The sequence below is a fragment of the Haliotis rubra genome, unplaced genomic scaffold, assembly GCF_003918875.1.
Source record: "Haliotis rubra isolate DU_JTF1 unplaced genomic scaffold, ASM391887v1 Scf574, whole genome shotgun sequence".
Taxonomy (NCBI): domain Eukaryota; kingdom Metazoa; phylum Mollusca; class Gastropoda; order Lepetellida; family Haliotidae; genus Haliotis; species Haliotis rubra.
This window is the reverse complement of record NW_025767273.1, coordinates 347412-371495: the sequence shown is the minus strand read 5'-3', so window position 1 is coordinate 371495 and position 24084 is coordinate 347412. Positions and strand designations below refer to the sequence as shown.

The 24084-nt window shown below is 39.4% G+C and overlaps 2 protein-coding genes across 2 annotated transcripts; one reads left to right on the top strand and one right to left on the bottom strand.

Moving 5' to 3' along the window:
* Positions 1–3921: 3921 nt before the first annotated feature.
* On the bottom strand, positions 3922–11576 carry LOC124254540 (retinol dehydrogenase 13-like). The gene is made up of 8 exons (XM_046688354.1): positions 11349–11576; positions 10646–10728; positions 9151–9269; positions 7854–8009; positions 7110–7214; positions 6570–6779; positions 5556–5763; positions 3922–4260 (listed from the first exon to the last, which is right to left on the bottom strand). The coding sequence occupies exons 2-8, from the start codon at positions 10723–10725 to the stop codon at positions 4164–4166; spliced, it is 975 nt and encodes a 324-aa protein (XP_046544310.1). The 5' UTR covers positions 10726–10728; positions 11349–11576; the 3' UTR covers positions 3922–4163.
* A 13-nt stretch (positions 11577–11589) lies between these two features.
* LOC124254538 (retinol dehydrogenase 13-like) lies at positions 11590–23679 on the top strand. Its single transcript, XM_046688353.1, has 7 exons — positions 11590–11759; positions 13985–14103; positions 16564–16716; positions 17855–17959; positions 19145–19354; positions 20613–20820; positions 22660–23679. The coding sequence occupies exons 1-7, from the start codon at positions 11659–11661 to the stop codon at positions 22766–22768; spliced, it is 1005 nt and encodes a 334-aa protein (XP_046544309.1). The 5' UTR covers positions 11590–11658; the 3' UTR covers positions 22769–23679.
* Positions 23680–24084: the final 405 nt, after the last annotated feature.

Below are 24084 nucleotides of genomic sequence, written 5' to 3'. Positions count from 1 at the left end.
TCGCACAGCTTGGAAGCGGGATGTCCGGATTTAATATAAGGTCGTGAGCAGGAGTAGTCTAAAAAAAAAATTAGCAAATAATCTACTCATTACATAAAAGAACCTTGTTAGGATCTAGATCTACTCAGCTATGTGTCAACCAGTGAGGCGTTCGACATTTCAAGACGGAAAACCTTCGCTGGCGGCGAATACTCGGTGAAGGCTTTGATGTGAGCTATTTTTTCTAATGTTTTGCTGATATTTCACAAGCGCGAGCTTTTTATATGTTATGACAGTAAATTACCGATTTAACTGTTTATATAATTTCATTTGTCTATTTCACCACACGTTCTTCTTACCGAGTCACTTTCTCAGTTCGATACTTAAAAGCAATGTCATTATTTAGCGTTGACAGAACTTCTAACTGTGATATAGATATGTCGTTGTCACAGACAAAACTCAATGTCTGTTTTATTGACACCTATGTGTCACATGCAATTTGAACTTAACACCTATCAGGCTATACACCATAAACAAAACGCATCGATTTATGGCCCGAGTTCGGTCTCTGTTACATTATGTAATTACACAGACAGGCAGGTGTGATACTTGTACACATGACATGTTATGATGTCTGTTGATTGCCAAAATGTTATACCAAAAAAATGAGCATGTATTTACAAAACCCAACATCACTATATACATACACACACATACAATGAGCCGTGAAGGCATCAGCAAATGAACCAGCCAATGAAAGGCCTCGTTACACTTGAGTGCACACCCACCAGCTCTGACTGGGTTTGGTATCCTGGGTCCTTCGTTTCGAGGGAAGTAAACCAAAGTACAAAATATTGCACTTTTGATTTGCGATTGTACGCTTATAGTTTTGTTTACATGTTTTTTTCATAATCAGCAATGTATATTACTAGTATATGTCGTGAACAAGTGATAATTGTGTTTTAATTATGCTTGATTTTTTTGTTGCATGTGACCTTTAAATAGTCCCAGTATGTTCTTGATCTATCTAGCCATAAATCTGCACATTCTTTTCTGACAGACCCTTTCTGACTCATACAGTTCCTGTTTTGAATTTCCTCTGTCATCTATGGTATACCTCTTTGGCATCAATGGCCAGTCCATTCAGGGGTGGAACTGGTCATCAGCCAACAATTCTTTTCCTAAGAGGCGACTAATGGGTCTGTGGTCTGGCTCGCTTGGATGCATGCCATCGTATCCCAATTGCGTAGATCGATGTTCATGGTGTCGAATGTTTGGTATAGGCCAGATTACTTTCATAATCCACCGACATATACAGTATACCCTGGTTATAATGCCACGGTTTGTCCAGGAGAAATATGGCATTATATGCAGGGTGGCATTATAACAAGGTAGGACAGTTAGAGGCCTTGTGCACTCAACGAGGTGATTGAGCTGATGTTTCCCGTAATGAGCCTTGAATGACTGGATAATCCCAGCGTGTAGGGGCTGCAGGTGACTTGTTGTTGTAGGTGGAGCTGGGATGTTGCTGAGTGCAGCGTTAAACAAATTAATACCACTATTGACTATAGGTGTGTTGTGCCGTTTAAACCTAGAGAGGACGTTATTGTACAGCAGGAGGAGTTTATGCGATGACGTAAGGTTTAAGTACGTGCCCCCGCCCCATCGCAGGCCAATGCTTCATAAAAGTTTATCTTAAAAGTGAAAAAAAAGGGTGGCACATTATTGAATGTGGCGGCCATTTTGAAATCCAATATGGCCGCCAATGGGATGATGGGGAAAATTGGAAACATTGTTTTTTACATCAAGTGTAGTGAGTGGTTTAAGAAAATGTATACTGTTGCCAATCTCCAATTTCTTTAAACGAAAATACATAATACAATGGACTATTACAAAGAAGACTGACTGACTGACTGAGTTTGGTTTTACGCCGCTTTTAGCAATATTCCAGCAACATCACGGCGGGGGACACCAGAAATGGGCTTCACACATTGTGCCCTACAAAGAAGAAACCAGTCAACAATATTGATCATATTGGTCTCCAACTGCCAGTTTAAGAAGAAGTTGGGCACTGGGTTGGGTTTAACATTGTTTTGTGCAGCCCGAAGTGTTGCAGATCTCAGGCCTTTTCCACTTTAATGACCTCAGTAGCTGTACCTCAATGACAGCATTCCTTGTCCACAACAAAAGATTTCACTATTAATTCTTTCATTACAAAATGCCAGTTAGAAAGTGGTCAGATGTAACGTGTCATATTTGGGATTACACTTTCTAGTACTTTTTTGGTTGAGGCCCATCCGAGATTCGAACTCACACCCTCAGTGTCAGGCACCTAATCGCTGAGCGGGTTAGGCAGCTGACTTTGCTTACTGGCGATTAGGTGCCCAACTGGTTGGGTCTATTATTGTGAAGGGGTGCACCTTTGTCAGACGATTGGTGTAAACGAGTGGACTGGTTGCTGGGCCCATGTTGAAAATTTGGAAAGCGACTACTGGGACAGAAATACTACGATTGAACATGAAATTGAAAACGTGATAATTGAACTGGGTGTAGAGAGTGATAGCGAGAGTGAATCGGATTGTGAAAGTAACTGACGTCTGTAAGTTGTAAAGTTAGTAAACCAAACCAGATAGCATATGACTGTGTTTAAACAATTCAATTAAACCTTGACATGATTGTTTTTTTCAGAAGTGTTGTTTTCCGGGACAAGTTCTGTAACGAATCTCTGTATAAATGCTTCGCACGAACGCAACATTAATAACATTCTCTGCACCCCTATTTAATGAAGATAACCCGATCTGCCGTTTGTGCCATTTGACCTCCTGGTTCATGCTTATGTAGAGGAGCTCAGGTCAAGCTGAACAAGCTGTAGTGCTTGAAGCCTTGACTCATCAGCCAAAGACCTGGGTGTGATAAGCCACAATGTGTGAAGTCCATTTCTGGTGTCCCCAGCTGTGATATTGCTACAAGTGGCATAAAATCATATTCACTCATTCACTACATTCCCCTTCACCTGAACTCTCTTTTCATGTTCATGAAATGATTCACGATATTTGGCTCACTTTGAATGGATCCAGTGAGGAACTGAAGAGATGAGTTTGGTTTTAACACTGCTTTTAGCAATATTCCAACAATATCACAGCAGAGGACAACAGCTTCAGACATGACAAGTTAAACCACAGGGCTAACCTACTGTCCCTGCACCTGATGAAGGAACAGTGAGTGAGTGAATAAATGAGGGTTAGGGTTAGAGTATGTTATATCAATTAGCACTCACAGGCAGCTCCAGAGAGGGGTGTGTGTCTGCAGGGAAGTCCTGAAAGTTTATTAAATGACCATTAAAATGGGTGAACTGTGCATCCCCCTTTCAAAAAAGCTGTATCCACCCTTGCCACTATTCCAGCAATGTCATGGCGAGGGACACCAGAAATGGGCTTCACATCTTTTACTCAAGTGGGACATGCGGAAGGTCGCTGGTTCGATCCCCGACCGCGTCATACCAAAATACTTTAAAATATGGTACTTGTTGGTCCCTGCCTGGCGCTCGGCATTAATGGGTACAACAAGGACTGCTCAGCTCGGAGTGAGAATAATGTGTCTGAGTGGGATATTCATGCTTCACTGCCACATGGTATCTCAGTGGGCTAGCACTATAAAACCAGCTTCAGTCTGGGCTAGTACAAGCAGCCGCACATACATATACACACGCATGTCGTCATATGAGCGAAATATTCTCAAGTACGACGTTAAACCCAATTTCACCTCACCTCAAGTGGGGAATAGAACTCTGGTCTTTTGACATGATGAGCAACAGCTTTAACCACTAGGCTACCTCCCCTCCACTACACCCGATGAAGGAACAGTGCTACCATACCATTGTGTGAGCTACTAATACTGAGTACTAACCCTTGAAAATGACTTGTTCACAAGACAACTACTTGAAAAGTTGATATCTCTTTTAATGTTTCTTTATTCACACCACCATGAAACATTTCCAGATATCTACACAAAAATACAACCCCTCACTTGACTGCATGGAAGTGCACACTCTTGTCTCAAATCTGAAACAAAGCCCATCACTCTGTATTTGAAGTCAGAGCTCGTGTCAACAGGGGTAATATTTTCACAGTTCTCAGCACTCCAGCAATTACTTTCAATGTCACAGTAATAAGTAACACATAATGTCATGTGATTCGAGTCCATTTTTCACTGATCACCCACAACCTCTTCATGGCCGCTTCGTCAACAACCTGCTGTGACAAGGCTTGTTCCTCACAGTCACTGAAACAAGAAAACACGATCACCAGGCAATAATAATTTGAGTGTAGTTCATTTTTAGTACTGAACAACAAGTCCTCTTTACAGGGTAATAATGTAGTACTGTAGACATAGAAGAGATATAAATATCAGGGTTTTACACAGACTTTTAAAAATGGGATTCATGGTGACTCACCATATTTATTTTTGGGAGTCATTTTCAATATTTGGGAGTCATGAAAATTGTAATATATCTTTGTGTTCATCATTCTCAGTATGTAACTGTGTATGTCATACCACCAAATGAAACTACAGCATAGTTCAATTCACACAGCCAGGATTACTGTGTCCTCTGAGCTCTCTGGAACAATCTGACAGCTCTGTAAAAGTCAAACTATCATCGAACAATATCATTTTTTGCTTATCAAATCGATTTTATTGAACTGAATTGTGAGGGCCACCTATAAAACTTGCGTCAATGACTCATATGATAGTATTTTGAGAGTCATTAACATAATTGTTGCATCAAATACGCAGGAATCACGCGTCATGCAAAACCCTGAATATACATGAAAGCAGTCAAAGTAACAAATTCATGAACATTCATCGTTACCAGCACATTTAACCGTAAACCGTACGGAAATCGAAGATTAAACAAGACTTACCTGTAAGTTGAAGGTTGATCTAGATTATATGAAACTAATCACGAGTAGGAGGGATCACGTGAGATAGCGATAGCGAGCCAGGAGTCAGACTTTAAAGTGTTTGAAACCGTGTCCACAATAAGGGTGGGTGAAACTGTCAAGTTTTGGGAGGGCACGTGATCCCTCCTAATTGTGATTAGTTTCATATAATCTAGGTCAGCCTTTAACTTACAGGTAAGTCTCGTTTAATCTTCGATTATATTTCAACCAATCACAACGTAGCTCGTGATCACATGTTCAAAGCACATGGTTTCAAACAAAAGGCAGATAACTAAGTAGAATCTTAAAGTATTTTCCTGTAACTGTGGCATGATTAGGTCTTGTGTGACATACAATGTCATCTGATAGTGTACATGCATACAGTACCTGAAATATTTCCCTGTAACTGTGGCATGATTAGGTCTTGTGTGACATACAATGTCATCTGATAGTGTACATGCATACAGTACCTGAAATATTTCCCTGTAACTGTGGCATGATTAGGTTTTGTGTGACATACAATGTCATCTGATAGTGTACTTGCATACAGTATCTGAAATATTTCCCTGTGACTGTGGCATGATTAGGTCTTGCGTGACATACAATGTCATCTGATAGTGTACATGCATACAGTACCTGAAATATTTCCCTGTGACTGTGGCCAGCTTGGGATCTAGCGCGGCGTACAGTGTCGTCTGAGCTCCCTGCCGCGGCGTCTTCAACATCAGCCACAGAAAGGGAAACAACAGGAAGCTGGAGATGTAGGACTTGGTGACACTCAGGTGCCGGCCGATCTCTGTCTTCACAAGCCCAGGATTGACAGCATTACAAGTTACACCAGTGTCTGTCAAAAACATCATCAGATCCAGGTTAACATTTTCTTGTCAATATGATATAACCATCATCTGTTAAGTGGTTCTCAGATGGACAGATGCTTTCAAGATACAGGCACATCTGCTTCATCAGTTGACGCTAACAAGTAACAAGTATTAACCCTCATACAAATATGTCCAAACTGAAGTTCAAGTGTATCAATAAAACATTTGAATCAGGCTAGCACAACAATACAGGTACCAATCTTGTTAGAAGCAGATCTCAGTTCTGCTTCTTCTCAGTTCTTGCAACAGCTTAACAAAGATCTATGGTCATCTCATTCTGGGTTGCGTCAGAATGGTCAGTAAATAACTCGTCACTTACCATTATCAGGGAAGGGAAAAGTTGTATGTGCTTTCAAATCATGCAACCTTGAGACAGCTTAACAATGTTCAGGGCTGTACGATTGAATCAAAATCATCGTCTTTTGCTTCACAGAGATAAAAACAATTGAAACAGTAGAGACCTTCGGAAGTACTGCCATATAATATTGATTATCTGTCAGACATTCCAGAAGTATAGTTCATTCAGTTTTTTAAAATTTCAAATTATGAAATTTGTCCAAAAATAATTTTAAGTGTTGTCTGGAATGTAGGTCGCCAGTTTAAAATTAGTGCCAGGAGGCTAGAGAAAGTTGCTTTCTGATTTGGCAATGTCAGCTTCATTCATTGACCGGTCATAGTTTGTTATAGATCATTATGATGTGACACATGATCTGATGTTTGTGTAGTGGCAGTAGGCACTAAGATCAGATTTTCATACGACTGGCTGTGATACCTTTCAATCGCTTTGCCAATTCCACAGTAAACAAGACGTTGGCAAGCTTGCTCTGTTCGTAGGCTCCAGAAGGGTTGTAAGTGGTTGCACTGTTCAAGTCCTCAAAGTTGATGCGGCCCCTACTGTGGGCCAGACTGGATACGTTGATGATCCGACTTGGAGCAGACGCCTTGAGCTTGTCCAACAGCAGGTGAGTCAGAAGAAAATGTCCTGATTGTTGATACAACAGGTAACTCAAAAAAGTGCTAAACCGAAACAGTACATACAAATTTGAATACACTTCACAAATCTATTTCGATCTTTTAATAGAGTTTTGCATGTCAAAATGGTTAAAAAGTGAACTGATTCACCCTCATTGAACAAGTTACAGTCAGCTGAAACATTCCTAGATCATATATATGGCTAATGCTAAACTGGGCCCCGTTCCTCAAAGCAATCGTAGCGCTAAGATGATCGTAACTCCCATACTTTAACATAGACTTACGACTGTTGTAGCGCTACGATCGCTTTGAGGAACGGGGCCCTGCATTTGAAACATACCTAGATGGTTGACACCTAACTGCATCTCAAACCCGTCTTCAGTCAGCAGTTTCGGACATCTCATGATACCAGCATTGTTGATAAGTATGTCCAGACGCTTCTCATCTGAATATATTCATTAAGATTTGTTAGACACATCGCACAGAACAGACAAGCAAATTGCTCATTATATATTACAATTCTTAGCCAGACAATCCAGTAATCATATCATGAGCATCGATCTATGCAATTGGGATACGATGACCACCCAACTCAAAAGTCACCTCTTACAACAGATATGGGTTGCCGAAAACCAATTCTAACACAGATCTTCATGAGGATGGTCATCTTTAGCACTACCAATAGGACCAATAAGACTGACTGAGTGAGTTTGGTTTTACGCCGCTTTTAGCAATATTCCAGCAACATCACGGCAGGGGACACCAAAATGGGCTTCACACATTGTGCCCATGTGGGGATTCGAACCCGGGTCTTCGGCGTGACGAGCCAACGCTTTAACCATTAGGCTACCCCACCGCTCCAGGACCAATAAGAAAGCAAGGAGATTGTCCCACAGATAATGGTTCATAATGATGAATCTTTAATCTATCACATCAGCAGATCCTGACTCATACAGAAAATGTACACTAAATGATGTTATATGGTTACATGTACAGGATAGAAAAACACTGCCATACTCAAGTAAGTAGAACTTTTGACCACTCGACTGACCACACCCCAGATGTTATAGGACCTGTTTCTCACTTTGATTAACTGCCTTTGCAAATGCCTTGATTGACCCGATCGAAGCAAGGTCCAGCAGCTGACACTTGATGTTACGGTTTGCCGTCTCTACCACGATCTCCGCCCGGGCACGCTCACACTTGTCCAGGTCCCGACACGCCATAATGACACGACTTCCTGCCACCAGAGACACATCTATTACTAGTATATGGTCTCTGCTGCCACGCAAACAGTTTCATTCATAATAAATATATTTTCCAAACATTATCAGAATTACTAAGACAAATACTACTTTAAATAAGTAAAACCATAGAGTTTCATTAACCTTTCAGGATTTAAAAAAATATTGACTGAATTCGTATTTTTAGAGCTGCATTGGTTGCTGAAGACCAATTCTAACCCCGGATGTTCACGGGTTATCACATAATCTAACAAATGGTACCATATTTTACTATTTTCGGTATGGCACCAATGATTGAACCACCAACCTTCTGCTCTATTTACTAGACCATGGAGGCGGTCGATATTAAATAATAATATTTGGTTGCTTTCACAATATCTGACACTTTGATCAATACTGGACTGAGTCAGTCAGTATGGTTTCATAACACAGATAACACCATTCTCTTCCCACAGAGGTTACTTGTCATATCTTCCTACGAACCTCTGTTCTAATACAGCCATATTTCCCGGTTCTCGTAAAATCCCCTAGCGGCAAAGGATCGCAACACGAATTATCTCCCTTCTTTCTATCCAATCAGAACACGTGTTACATCGACTTAGATTCAACTTGACTAACACAAGCAAAGGTGGGGCCACAAATATCCCCCATCTGCCGGGGACTTGTGTTGATGTTACACACAAGACGTTTAATGGCTAGCTTGTCCGTTGTCAACGACGGCGATAAACACGCCACTGATCCGCCATAACATGACTGAGTTCTGTCTAGAAGAAACGTTTTCGCATCGCACAGGGGAAGAAGTTTAGTTTTCTCGAAGCATACGGAAATTACCGAGGCCTCGCGAATCATCACTTTTGAAACAACGTCGCTGATTGATTGCACAACTAAATCTGTTTGCCTCCAATCACGAGTCTTGAACGCTCACACCATGAAAGGGCCGTATTAGAACAGAGGTTACGTAGGAAGATATGACAGGAGTAACCTCTGTGGGAAGAGAATGAGATAACACTGAAACATGAGTTTTTCAGTTTGGAATGAGCTGTTCACATGTCATAACAATACCTGACCATTGTATAAACAAACAACTATCAACTATCCAACACTTATATTACCTCCATCCTGAGCAGTGTAACATACCTCTCTTGGCCAGGTCCCTTGCCACTTCTTTCCCGATGCCAGTGTTGGCTCCAGTGATGACGACAGTCCGCCCAGCCAACCTCTCTTCCCCGGTGTACTTCCCTCCCCCCATGTAGTCCCTGTATACAGAACATCTTTGTATACAGAACACCATTGTATACACAACATCATTGTATACATAACACCATTGTATACAGAACACCATTGTATTCAGAACACCATTGTATACAGAACATCATTGTATACAGACCATCATTGTATACAGAACACCATTGTGTACAGAACACCATTGTATATAGAACACCATTGTGTACAGAACACCATTGTGTACAGAACACCATTGTATATAGAACACCATTGTATACAGAACACCATTGTATACAGAACACCATTGTATACAGAACACCATTGTATACAGAACACCATTGTCTACAGAACACCATTGTGTACAGAACATCATTGTGTACAGAACACCATTGTCTACAGAACACCATTGTCTACAGAACATCATTGTCTACAGAACACCATTGTCTACAGAACATCATTGTCTACAGAACACCATTGTCTACAGAACACCATTGTATACAGAACACCATTGTATACAGAACACCATTGTCTACAGAACACCATTGTCTACAGAACATCATTGTGTACAGAACACCATTGTATACAGAACACCATTGTCTACAGAACACCATTGTCTACAGAACACCATTGTCTACAGAACATCATTGTATATAGAACACCATTGTATATAGAACATCATTGTGTACAGAACACCATTGTATATAGAACACCATTGTGTACAGAACATCATTGTATACAGAACACCATTGTCTACAGAACACCATTGTCTACAGAACATCATTGTCTACAGAACATCATTGTATACAGAACACCATTGTATACAGAACATCATTGTATACAGAACACCATTGTATACAGAACATCATTGTGTACAGAACATCATTGTATACAGAACACCATTGTCTACAGAACACCATTGTCTACAGAACACCATTGTCTACAGAACATCATTGTGTACAGAACATCATTGTGTACAGATTGGTGTATATACACCAACTATCCAAGTACGTGTTGGTACATATCAATGTCTCCATCAGGGATAGAAATACACCAATTTACTAGCCTGAATAGTCATAAAATATAGCAATACCCAAAACAAGTTGAAATTCTACCAGCTGTTAAATAAATAAGTCAACAGTAAGACTGCTCAAATCGTCATTATTACTATCGACACGATCTTATTTATTTTGATTCATACAAACTTACATGCAAAACAATTTGCTTATTAGCCAATTAAATGCCATAGAATGTCGAGGAATTCCTTTCAGTGTATTCATATCTATGGGGCAACACAATAATTCAAAGCCTGCATTAACCCATGCCAACTGCATGGCTTCTTCATTAATCTTAAAATAATGACAATTTTACTAGATTCACTATATATACCCTTATATATACTTGCACTCACTTCAACAGATATATTCCTCCCATGAGAGTACCAAGGGCACTTAAAGGTACAGCATACTTCGGCATACTGTAGGACCCCATTGTCTACAAAACAGAACATAACATGATCAGGAGGAAAGTAAAAGTATTTTGCTAATTTCCTCCAGCAATTATGTAACAAGTGATCTATGATTCATCTATAATTACAGTCATAAGAACCAGAGGTTGATATTATGAGCAGTGTGACATTAGTTACAATATTGCAGGTCTGTGTGACGATTGCTATGGGCTTGATTTTCCGTTCATAGTAACTGCATTTGCAGAAAATTAAGGACCACTTTTTCAGGTTCACTGAACATGCTGAATATCATAATATAATAATAATAATTAACATAATAATATTATGATCATAACATAGATTAATTAGAATCTAGTATAAAAAGTAATCTCCTGTTTGAAACATGGTGTAGAACTGGTAACATTATGAAACTGTGAAAATGACCATAATTTCGAGCCATAAAATTCCTCAAGCAAAATGTTAATTTTTTCAGGTAAATTGACGCAATATTGCCAATAATGAAAGATCGCAAGTAGCAAATCATTATTGCGTGGGGTGTACTACACAGTCTGTCATTAGTAACAGGAAATGGGAGGAACCTTTTAGAACGTTACAAAGTTGACTCCCTGACTAACGGACATAACATAAACTTGTGAACTACACTCACTGTCAGATTTTGACCTTTCCTTCAAGCCAATGTGTGACCGACTGAGCAGGGTCATACGCCTTCAGAACCAATCTGAAGACATTAGTCCAGCTGTAATAAGATCATGCCGTTGCATACCACCATTTTATTGCAGCAAACATGAATACCAACAACTAAACACTAAAAAGTATCTTCACCGAAGGTTTTATATACAACACAGCAAGTCAACGTGAGAATTAGTAAATTAGAGTTACCTCCCCCTTTTTCTACACGAAACGAGTTCCGGACCGGTTGTGCATATCTGGGCGTGCTGATCCATTCATCCTTCATCATGTCGACACCACAGCTGCCATTCCCAGACCCAGAGAAGATTTTTACCTCTTGGTGGCCAATTATCATCGGTGTTGCTGTCGGAATATTTTATGCAGCAAGGTAATGTTCGAATATAGACGAAACTGATGAACCATTGTTCTAATTTCGATCGCAAGCTCTCATGCATTATGCATTTTATCGAGTTGTGAGTTGATTCCAATCATTTCTTTGAAACAGTAAATATTATTTTTAGCTTTTCAGTGAGTTCTGTACCATAACCCGAAAAACAATGAACTCAGAATTATAGGTGAGATTGTACAACTTGAAATAGTGTAAAATACCGTTTGTTCTAATATCAAACGAAGCCACAAGTCCTTATTGCGCAAGGTGCACACACTGTACATTTGCTTATCACTGATAGAAAGTTGCCAGTTTTTTTCATATACATGAAGAAACCTGTTGTATACATTATGAAACGACTTACATTATCATGTTTATGTAATGCAGTCATGTAAGGGGTGACTAACGGGATCGGGTGGTCAGGCTCGCTGACTTGGTTGATACATGTCATCAAATCCCATTTGCGTGGATTGATGCTCATGCTGTTGATCACTGGATTGTCTGGTCTAGACTCGATTATTTACAGACCGTCGCCATATAGCTGGAATATTGCAGATTGCGGCGTAAAACTAAACTCACTCACTCACTAATACAGTAATGGTACTCACTAAGTTGTATCATGACAAAAAGAAAATCATGATTATTTTCCATTACCATTAGGATCATGCTGGTAGCCTAAGGTGTTGAGGGTTCATCACATCACTACACTGTGTTTGTACATCATATACAGTCACTGCCATACATCCAGGCTGCCATCATGACCCACAACTGTTGAAGTTGCAGGTCCTAACTTAGTCCAGCATATAACTAGACGACTTTGCACTATACCAAGGTGTGCTCGACGTCTAGCCGGCGAATTCAAGTTCTTTGACGCACTTCACTAGGCAGAGAGGCACAACAGATTTAGGCATAAACGAGGGTAGAAACTCAACCTATCGACTAATACTTGTGCATGGATTGATAAACTTTCATTCATCTTCAAAACGAAACACTTACCTCCTCTAAAAACGACTCATTTTATTACTTAAATGACCTGAAACATAAAGACCCCACCTACTTTCCACCATTTGTCGGCCATACTATTATGGTAATTAGTGGTTGAATAAAAAGTGGAAACGCATTGAAACGTATTTAGGAACAAATAGAAACTGCTAAAAGTTTGTCCCCCTTCCTCCGACTTCAGAGCGTCATGTAATCACGGTCCGTTTAATACGATTCCTTTTTTTGATACAACTGCTAATTACCATAACCAAAATGGTCGACAAATGGTGGAAAGTTGGTGGGGGGATTTATGTTTCAGGTCATTTAGTAATAAAGTGAATCGATTTTAGTGGAGGTAAGTGTCTCGTTTTGAAGACGATTGTTTGTTTTAGTAATGCATGCACATGCATTAGTCGATAGGTTGAGTCTTTATTCTTGTTTTTGCCTATAACTGTTCCACTCAAATTTCTTGCGGAAAGGTGCGTCAAAGAAAATGCACTCGCCGTATAAACTCGATGTAGGCCATGGCTGGAATACGAGTTTATTCATATGAACTAGTCCTAACTAAACTCTTAATACAAGACAAATCTTATGGATAACAACTTCTTGATTTATTTTACACAGTGTTTCTGGGCTAGTTTCTGACGAAGGGGCAAGAACTAGCCCAGAAACGTTGTGTAAAATAAATCAAGAAGTTGTTATCCATAAGATTTGTCTTGTATTACTACACCAACTTCTAAATGCCTTTGAAGAATTTAAACTCTTTATGCCATCACTTAAAAAAAACTCCAAATTGTTTTGACAAGAAAATTGACACTTAAATACAGTGGTGGGAGCCTGATGGTTAAAGTGTCATCTCATCAAACTGAAGATCTGGGTTCGATTCCCCACATGGGTACGGTGAGTGAAACCTATGTTCGGTGTCCCCTGAGTAAAACCATACTAAATCAGTCAGTCAGTCAGTGACGCATGTCACAGTTTTGTAGATCGTTGCTCATGCAGTGGATCACTAGTTTGTCTGCTCCAGCATGTTATTAACAGACCGCCAACATATAGCTGGAATATTGCTGAGTGTGGCGTTAAACAACAAATAGCAAAATCTCTTGAGTTTGAGCAAGGTGACTACATATCATAGTCCCCGTAGGTTTCAATATTTAGTATGGTTATTGACAGACTTAGTTATTGCAGATTGTGCCTTTATTTGTGTGTGTATGGTGAACTAGAGTTATGTATATTGTTTGCAGACAATGGTTGCGTGGTGCACAGTTTGTGGAGGAAGTCAAACTGGAAGGGAAGGTTGTTATCATCACTGGGGGCAACTCAGGCATCGGCAATGCTGCAGCGTTATATATGGCCAGGAGAGGTAGGTCAACTCAGTATTGTAAGGTCATAAACCTTGTGTTTCTGGAGCAGGTCTAGTGTACAAACACTGTGTCACTTTCCTTATCTGGAGCCACAGTATCTCAGATACAAATATTCTCAATGTTCAGAATTGCGTCCTTGAGCTGTGCCAGGATCTGCTTACAATTTGGTCTCTAAGCACTTTACTGAACTTGAGGGCACTTCTTTCCTAGTGTATTTCGTTCAAGATGGTCAGTGTTGACCATTATTTTATGAAAGTGACCATTGTCTGGCCAATATGTAATTAATGTGTATGGCATAATATTGCAAGTCTGCATTTTGGGTTGAAATAGAAAGATGCTTGACAAGATAGATGACAAGCCTGAGTTCAGATTGACATGAAGTAATATGCAAGATTGTGAATTTTAGACTGTATCATTTTGATCAATTTGTGTTGGTAGAAATATATTGACACCTGTGGTTTTACAATGAGACTAGGTATCCTCTGTAACACAGTGCTATCTGAAAAATACTTGTGTTGTATATTTTAATTGATTTTACGATCGGCTGATACTTACACCTAATTTATCACAGGACTGTAATATCTAGACATTTTATAATTTGCCAATGTGAATCATAATTCACACACACGCCCTAGTGTATGTTGTCTGTCTCATTACACTTCACGGCGAAAACAATGATTCTGTTGAATGCTACGACAAATGAATAAAAACAAAATGCAAATATTAAAATTAAAACAGATTAAAGTTATAGGAACAATGTCAGGCTATTACCTTGTTCGAGGAATGTATTCATCAATATCCACAAAAACAAGTGATATGCCATTCATCTGCAGCTGTTCCAAGTGATGTGTCTTTTAACAGTCTAATATACGAAAAATCCATATATCATTTCAGGTATTTCACATTGGTGTATAGTCTCATTGGTCACCCAAGATAGCACACCTGGCAACTAATTGCATAATGTCCGCCATTCTTTAAAAAAAGTAATTTAGTTAGCCAATAATGAGCAATCAATCAATGTATTGGCGGTTAATCCTTTGAAAGAAGGACGTTGTTTTTACGCAGACACAGACACGACAGAGTGTATTCAGTATAGATTAGTAAATCTACATACATAAACACTACCTTTTGACAAAATAAAGGTAATTAATCAATCAGCGTGTTATCGGTTAATCCTTTGATCAATGTTTATATTGTTGAGTATTTACTCCAGACACAAGAAATGCCAAATGGGAACCTTTGTCGGGTAATCTAAGTGGTGTTACCACTAATTATACCTGTTATAAATTAATTAACTGACCATCAAGTGAATGATGACAAATGACATGTGTAGGTTTATACCATCTAACACGGGTTACAACAAGAGAATATTAATTGTTGCATTGCATGCAATTTTAATTGCATGTGAAAACTTATGGGCCGACACTGCTTTGAGAATACGTGTACAAACAGAACTTCATTGTTGCATAAGAAATACATATAAACATTTGCTGTGTGCTAAAACTGTATGTACCTAAGTAAATTTTCAGATTCTTCTAGCAATGGTTGTTTAGTTTACGGATTCAAATAAATAAAAAAATTAATATCATACGTAATAGACATCATATTTTTGCATGACATGATGAAACATCGAGGTAAAAAAACCCACAGAAATGGGATCAATTTGGATCAGTCATTATACCATCAAGGCATTAGAAAACCTGAAAAAGCCCACACTGCTTTGATACTTTATTACAATCAGACAAGAACCACTGGGGATATTTTCAAATACCTGCATCTGATGGGCATCCACCCTTGTTAATGTCCCACTGTTTAGGTTGAAAAAATTAACCGTAACCGTGATGAGTGAGGCTGATCATCGTTTTCGCTATCACTAGCGTCTGGCTCGAACAAAAAAGGCCTAGCGACACCAAGCTATTTTGACAGAATCGTCTATGAAAACAAGTTGTAACTCGGAAACTAGGCAAAGCAAGAGACAAAATTAAATGACAGTAGATTGTGAGAACATATAGCTTTCATTTTTCACAACAGTTGCCACGATTTCAGGTTTATACAAACCTGTAAACAAGATAATTTACCCCCTGAAATGTACATGAATTCTGCATCGGCCCTCATTTCTATTCCTCATATGACGTCACAGACACGCGCCACTCTGATTGGTTGAAATTTCGTTCGCGGGTGAGAATTGTGCACTGTTGTCAAAAAAGGTCGATTTAAGTTAAATAAAGATCAAAATGAGTAGTTTTAATGACTGGGTTTCATTTATAACGATGCCAATTAGTGATTTATGTATTTGTACCCCCTAGAGTATATGTGATCTTTAACATAAATCAAGACACATATGCTATGATAAAGGTTTCAACATGTAATGCCTCAACACCTGTGAAGATGATATTCCCATATTAGATCAAAGTGATGGGAAGTTGTAATGTAGCTGGTTTTCCGTGTTGTCTGTGCAGGTGGAAAGGTGATCATCGCCTGTCGGGATGAGGCTCTAGGTCGGGAGGCTGCAGAGGAAATGAAGACGCTCCACAAGCAGGAAGTGACCGTCATGAAGTGTGACCTAGCCTCCTTCAAGTCTATCAGGGAGTTTGTGGAAGCTTTCAAGAAAAGTGAGAGACCATCTCTGTCTAAAGCTTTGTTATCGATCTGTAACTGTTATATGAAAATTATTTCTAATAAGGTTTTTATTATTATACCCTCAAAAGAATTTGTTAACGACAGTTTACTGTAACGTTGTTGGGTCTGTATGTAGTAGAACCCATTATAAGCTGGTTCAACCTACATACAGCCCATTGTAAGCTTGTACAACCCACTGTGACCATTGACAACCCATTGTAACCTCAAACTACCTGTTGTAACCTTGTGTAACCCACTGTAACCTTGTACAACCCACTGACAGACCGTTGTAACTCTGTACCACGCACTGACAGACCATAGTAACTTTGTACAACCCACTGACAGACCATTGTAACTTTGTACACATACTGACAGACCATTGTAACTTTGTACAACCCACTGACAGACCATTGTAACTTTGTACAACCCACTGACAGACCATTGTAACTTTGTACAACCCACTGACAGACCATTGTAACTTTGTACAACCCACTGACAGACCATTGTAATCTTGTACAACCCACTGACAGACCATTGTAATCTTGTACAACCCACTTGACAGACAGACCATTGTTTGTAATCTTGTAACTTTGTACAATCCACTGACAGACCATTGTAATCTTGTACAACCCACTGACAGACCATTGTAACTTTGTACAATCCACTGACAGACCATTGTAATCTTGTACAACCCACTGACAGACCATTGTAACCTTGTACAACCCACTGACAGACCATTGTAACCTTTCACTATCCATATTACTGCAACACACAGGGTATCCATATTAAAGCTATTTCATCTTACAGCATGTGTTTTCTGATGAGAGTTGTATACAATATTTTGTTAAAATAAAACATTCATGTGTTTATAGATGCTGGTGATAGTAAAACTTGTCGTATGTGGTTCTAATACCGGCAGTGCATCATTAAATTCTAAATTCACAGAGGGAAGTTCTCTTTGCAAATTTAGTCAAAAGTTAATGTGTGTTATTGACATAAAAATGTATTTTACCTTCCTGGCTGTTGACTGCATACCTAGATCATGTAGAATGTTGGGATACATCAGGATACATGTTTGATCCAATGCCAAGTAATACCTCAGTTAGTTTAACGATTTTGTTTTTTTCGCAGAGGAAAAGAAACTGGACATTTTGATCAACAATGCAGGCGTGATGATGAGTCCCCAGTCTCTAACAGAGGAAAAGTTTGATGTGCAATTTGGTGTCAACTACCTAGGTACACATGATTTCTGATGTTTTCTACTTACACTCCTTGTGGGCATTTGGGGAAGAGGAGGGATGGGATAGCCTAGTGGAGAAGGTGTCACACCTACAGTCAGGGTTGATTCTCCTCAGTGTGAACAGGCTGTTCTGGTGTGAGTTGAACACCACTTTGAACAGTATTCATAGGCGGATCCAGGGGGGTGGGGTGAGTGCACCCCCACCTCCTTGTCCAGAAAGTTTGTTATATGACCATTGAAACTCGGGTGGAAATGCAGTGTGCACACACCCTTTTCTCAATAGTGTGCACCCCCAACCCCCCTTTCTCAAAAAGCTGTATCCGCCCCTGGTACATGTATTCAAGTTACATCACAGGATATCAGCTCAGTATCATGGCAGGGTGGTGGGGTAGACTGGTGGTTAAAGAGTTAAAGCCCTTTTCTGGTGTCCCCACCATGATATTGCTGTAATATTGCTAAAAGCAGCGTAAAACTTACCTCACTCACTCACTCAGTATCATGGCATGCCAGCACTATTCATGGGTATTGGCGCGACGTTTGTACTGCATATGATAGCCTGTTTTATTACAATATACATCTTGATTATCGATCACCTCATCTTGACTGGATGCCACGTTTGTTTTAAAGTGAATGCCAGTGATTGGAGGTGGAATTTGATTGGACATTAGGAAAGAGACATTACTCATAATCGTCAATGGAGGTGTTACAATTGAGCTTTGAAATTTAATTCTTAGATAGAAACTGAACTTTTATACTCAGTTAGCCCTTTCACTCAGGCATATTACTTGTTTAGGAGATATTGTGTTTATATGTAATGTGTATGCATTACCATATCAGGAGTTGAGACCATAAGAGGTGCACTGAAACATTCCTCTATCATCATAGAGGTTTCATTATCAGCGTTAGGAATGAAATCTAGGGTTAATAGATGAATGCTTTTGGGCACCAAAACATTCCAAGTCCCCACTGATGAAATTCGAACTGTTGACTTTCTGATCAGATGGTCAGACACTTCAACTGTATAAACATCTTTAGTCATATTGACAAGCCATCAGACCTCGGATCTGAAGGTCTGTTGTTCAAATCACTTCACAGGACTCAGAATATTTTATTCCATGGCTGCTACCGAAACCGAAATCATTTCATCGATTCATCTTTCACTTCTTGCTATCTGGATGCAGGTACATTCCTGCTGACAGAGTTACTACTGGACCTCTTGAAGGCATCCGATGCGGGTCGCATCGTCAACACTTCGGCATCTGCGAGTAACCTTGGGGAGATCAACTTTGATGACATCAACATGACAGAAGACTACAGTCCAGGACAGGCGTACGCTCAGAGTAAACTGGCAGTCAACTTGTACACTCTTCACTTGGCACGTCGGCTTAAAGGTAGTTATAAGATTACTTGTTTACACTACATATGGAACTCGCTTAGATGATGATGATAATTATAAAGAGAAGCATATATGTTGTGAATGACCCTCCCTAAAATTTATGTACAAAGTAACCCCCACCCCTGCATGTCATGTACAAAATTGCTGACCCACCCCCTTGTACATGTGTACAAAATTGATGACCCCTCCTACCCCCATAGAACAAAATGGGTGACCCCCCTTAAAATCATCTCACACACACACACACACACACACACACACACACTGTACACACACACACACACACACACACACACACACACACACACACACACACACACACACCAAATAAGTTATGAACAGTACCTTAAAGGTAATTACAGATTGTATATGTTTACTTGTTCACACTTCGTTTTAGTGAGGGGGCAGTGGGGTAGCCTAGTGGTTAAAGCGTTGGCTCGTCACACCGAAGACCGAGGTTCGAATCCCCACATGGGTACAATGTGTGAAGCCCATTTCTGGTGTCCCCCGCTGTGATGTTGCTGGAATATTGCTAAAAGCGGCATAAAACCAAACTCAGTGAGTCAGTCAGTCGTTTTAGAGAGAAGATTCAGTCACTTGATAAATGTCATCTTTCTTTGTAATGAGCGGAGTTGCTCAAGGAATGTCCCTTGATTCGAAAGGTAACAGTATCTATCTCATAACACCTTTGATATTTGACATAATATGTGTCTTATGGCGTCATGATTATTTTGACTCATATGTAATTTCTTTGATCTGTTTGACTGTTATTTCTTTGTTTAGCATGTTTAGAAAGAGGATACTTAAAATAACATCTTTAAATTGCATGGGGTATTAGCAGAAGCTGTGAACAAGTGATACCAGCAGTAATATTTTGTATTTACTCGTATTGTTCTTACAGATGTGTAAAAATTACACAATCAGTCTTGTCTGAAACGGGGCCTTGGGGTAGCCTAGTGGTTAAAACGTTTGCTCATCATGCCGAAAGGCCCTGGTTTGATTCCCCACATGGGAACAATGTGTGGTGTCCCCCGCCATGATATTGCCAAAAACTCACGTTTCTGAAACCTTACACCTTCTGCCAATCATTACATTACATGACTTGGGTATTATGTACAACCTCCCTTTCTAAAAAATCTAGGATCTGCCTCTGAAGTTCATACCCCTTCATGAGAAGTATTTTTAACATATGTTTTTGTGCTGTGATCATTTTTGTTCATAAAGCATATTATGGAATGTTATCAATATTGCAGACACCAAGGTCATTGTGAATGTGACCAATCCTGGAATTGTCAACACTAATGGACATCGTAATCTCCCCTTCAAGAACAACTCCTTCCTGCGGTTTAGCTTCTCCCCGATTGTGTGGTTCCTCATGAAGACACCATCAGATGGTGCTCAAACAACACTCCTTTTGGCTTGTTCGAAATCTATTGATGGCGTGTCAGGAAAATACTACAAGTAAGTAGTCTATAGTCACACTTTGATGAGGATTGGTCAAGAAAATACAGCCTGATATCTGAACGACAAAAGTATATATGAAATGGGTGTGTGTGCTTATGCATAACGGCATATACCAATCTTAAAATGACTCGCAATAAATGCTCTAAAAAGGATTTTGTTCTATGACGTCAAACTACGACAGAGAGGCAATACACGATAAAGATAAGGGGTCATAACTCTGACATGCTTAATACTAGGTCAATGTAACTCTGAATACTTGGAGAGAATTTTTTGTGGATATTGACGCTATATTTTCGTTATGGTTTGTTCTCCATGAACCAAACTATACAAGTACAAAGTTCCACAATGTGAGCGGATATGTTTTGATAGTTGCACAATTCATAAGAAAAGATGACAAAGTACTACATGAGAAAGCACGTAATAGCGATTTGGATGGCCCTATCTGATACATAATTTAGTTCTTAGATTCCCATATTCTCCTGTTAGTGTAAATGTATTTTGACTAATTTTGCATTATTATTAATAGCGTACTAGCCATATCTTCAAATGTAATGAAATTACTGAAAATAGTACCACTGGATGCGGAAATATTTTGTGACGCAGTTTCATAGGATCTGAAAAGTGAACGTTGCATTGGATCTATGGTCCTCTGACTATAACATTATGTTCAGATGTAGAATACATTTAGATCTGCTGACACTTGTCTAAATTCATTTTCCGCCTTACTACTGATTTTGTGCCCGTGTTGGCACACCTACCCACTCTAAGACACACATACCTTTCTAACGTCATCCGCGAGGAAAGTTGCGAATATTTGCAATAATGAGATTTAATTTGTATGCGCGGCTCTCGACCGATGTCCACATGTATAAATTACCTGCATATTTGTGTCGCTCATACATCAGAGATGATTTTATTCGCTCACAGTTTTCTGACAAGCTTATAATAAAAATCTTTGTCGCATAGGAAATTTGGGTGTGCATTTAAAAGCGGCGATCCTTTCACGCAAAATAAAACGAATATTTACGCTTACTCACACTTTGTTGAGGCATCTCTCTAAACATTGGACACTGTGTGAAGCCCATTTCTGGTGTCCCTTGCCATGATGTTGCTGGATTATTGCTTGGACATTGTTCTTCTTGACCATTTTGACATGGAATATCTTTGAAAGGTTTTAGATCTCAATGAGTTAGGTGACCTTACAACTGTCATGTGTGAGTAATCTTAGTGGCAGTGGAAACGTGTTTGATAAATATTTGTAGCTATTGTCAATGACAAATGAGTGAAAGGCAAGTGGCCAGAAAGTGCTTAGAGTTACCTGCCCCTGGTTGTAAACAAACATGGTAGGTGTGATGGTACAGTTTCTAGAAAACTTATTGTACCTTTATAACAGTGACAGTAGCAATCCCTGTTCCCACTGCCTCTACATTTATCACTATGGATAAAAAACTGAAGGAACAGATGGACATTTTGTCTCACGCGTCACATTTACTAGTGCAGAGTTGTGTCCTTCAGGAATACCAGGATCTATCTTTTTTAAAATCACCAACTGTTTACAATGGAATGTCTAACCTTAATTCTGACTACTCCAGATAGATGTCTGTCGATGCCAGATCAAATTTATGGTTCTGAATTCATTGCGATAATTTAACCCAAACTCAAATCTGTCTAATCCAGACTTAAAGGGTGGCATTGTTTAGTTTTAATAATAAAATGATAATAGAAAACTGTATTCATTGGAAATTTGCCTACAAGAAAAGGGAACATTATATTTTAGCTAACAAAGCAAATTATATGTAATATTGTGACTCGACCTCACTGATTTGTGTTTTTCAGAGACTGCACTTTGAGTGAGCTGACTGGCAGGTCCTTGGATGAAGAGCTGCAAGAGAGGTTACACAAAGAGTCTGTGAAGTGGACGGGTCTTGAGAAGAAGACTAAATAAATACTTGTTTTTATAGTCCAGATACCGAAACATCAAAAGAACATCTTTCACTGAAAGTGGAGTTTATGATAAATTTATTCTTACTGACCGAACAGATAGATAGTTTCAGGAATTGTTCCTGTTACCTGGTAGTGGCATTTACATGTTGGGAAATGTAGAATGATGATTGTGGAACAGAGTCTGGTAACAAGTCCAGAATGAAAACAGAAATTTAGTTCACATAAGCTAGCAATTTCTTGTCAGACCGTAGTGTAGGATGTTTAGTGTTATGATTGCACCTGAGACAGGGTGTCATCTTTGTCGGTTTCACATGGCCTGATCAAGTAATTTTTTCAACAAACATGAAGAAGGTTTGTATTTCTGTTTGAACCTACCAGGATGAAGAAATGGCTGAAAAGATCATTCATTTGAATGAGTGCCATTGCACCAGCATAGTAACGGATCAGTCCATTAATTGTAGAAGGGGCGCGTCAACTGGAATTGGGGAGGGTCACAAAAATTATGACAGACAGTCTCTTGGAATGGTTTCACATTTTTGGGAAGGATCATGAAAAAAAAGGTTCGAGTACATTGGGAAGGTCATCCAAGAATATTTCACACATTTATGAACACAAAAATAAACTCTGACCTACCCACCATGTTATAAATGACTGGTCGCAAAGCTGTCATGACAAATGTTATGAAGATTTACAATTTTTCTTCTTCTGTTACTATTTCCATCAGACCGTCCATCCATATATTAAACTCAGGCTATGTGGAAACATAAGGGAAAAGATCTTGTCCTCAGAATATTATAGAGAAGACATAAGAAGCCGTTGCTCGTAGTAACAACTTCCATTAGACTCTATAGATCAATATTTATTGTCAGACATGTTCCGTGATGGTTCAAACAAAGCAATAACCTTCCCATAGTTTGTCCTGTAACTGTTGTGATTTCTGTGTGTAAGGTAAATACTTCATTAACGAATTATGTGGATCATAAATGACGGGTGTACATCATGTCCAGAATTGCCAAAAAGTATAATTTTTAAACTTATCCTATCTCACGGTATGCACCTCTCTTCTTCTACGACCAAGCCAAGCGTGTGGATCAGCAGCGGAAAGTTGCTGTTGCACTGATCACAATGTTTGTGTTTCTTAGAAGATTCGATTTATTTCCCATATTGACAATCAAATAATGTCTAACTGAGAGAACAACACATGTCCACTCGGTGTAGCGACAAGAAAGAGAATGACAGGCACAGAGCGTCACGTGATCATCTGAGCGATCTGCACGCTTATTGAGATGATTGACAGGTACTGCTATCGGAGTGGGG

What these genes read in the sequence shown, in the direction of transcription:
- LOC124254538 (XM_046688353.1), top strand. Translation starts at nt 11,659, where the DNA reads ATGTCGACACCACAGCTGCCATTCCCAGACCCAGAGAAGATTTTTACC. An exon ending in GGAATATTTTATGCAGCAAG is followed by an intron (nt 11,760 to 13,984) that starts GTAATGTTCGAA and finishes TATTGTTTGCAG; the next exon opens with ACAATGGTTGCGTGGTGCAC. An exon ending in GTTATATATGGCCAGGAGAG is followed by an intron (nt 14,104 to 16,563) that starts GTAGGTCAACTC and finishes TTGTCTGTGCAG; the next exon opens with GTGGAAAGGTGATCATCGCC.
- LOC124254540 (XM_046688354.1), bottom strand. Translation starts at nt 10,725, where the DNA reads ATGGGGTCCTACAGTATGCCGAAGTATGCTGTACCTTTAAGTGCCCTT. An exon ending in TGCAAAGGCAGTTAATCAAA is followed by an intron (nt 7,215 to 7,853) that starts GTGAGAAACAGG and finishes GAATATATTCAG; the next exon opens with ATGAGAAGCGTCTGGACATA. An exon ending in GTTAGGTGTCAACCATCTAG is followed by an intron (nt 6,780 to 7,109) that starts GTATGTTTCAAA and finishes ATCAACAATCAG; the next exon opens with GACATTTTCTTCTGACTCAC.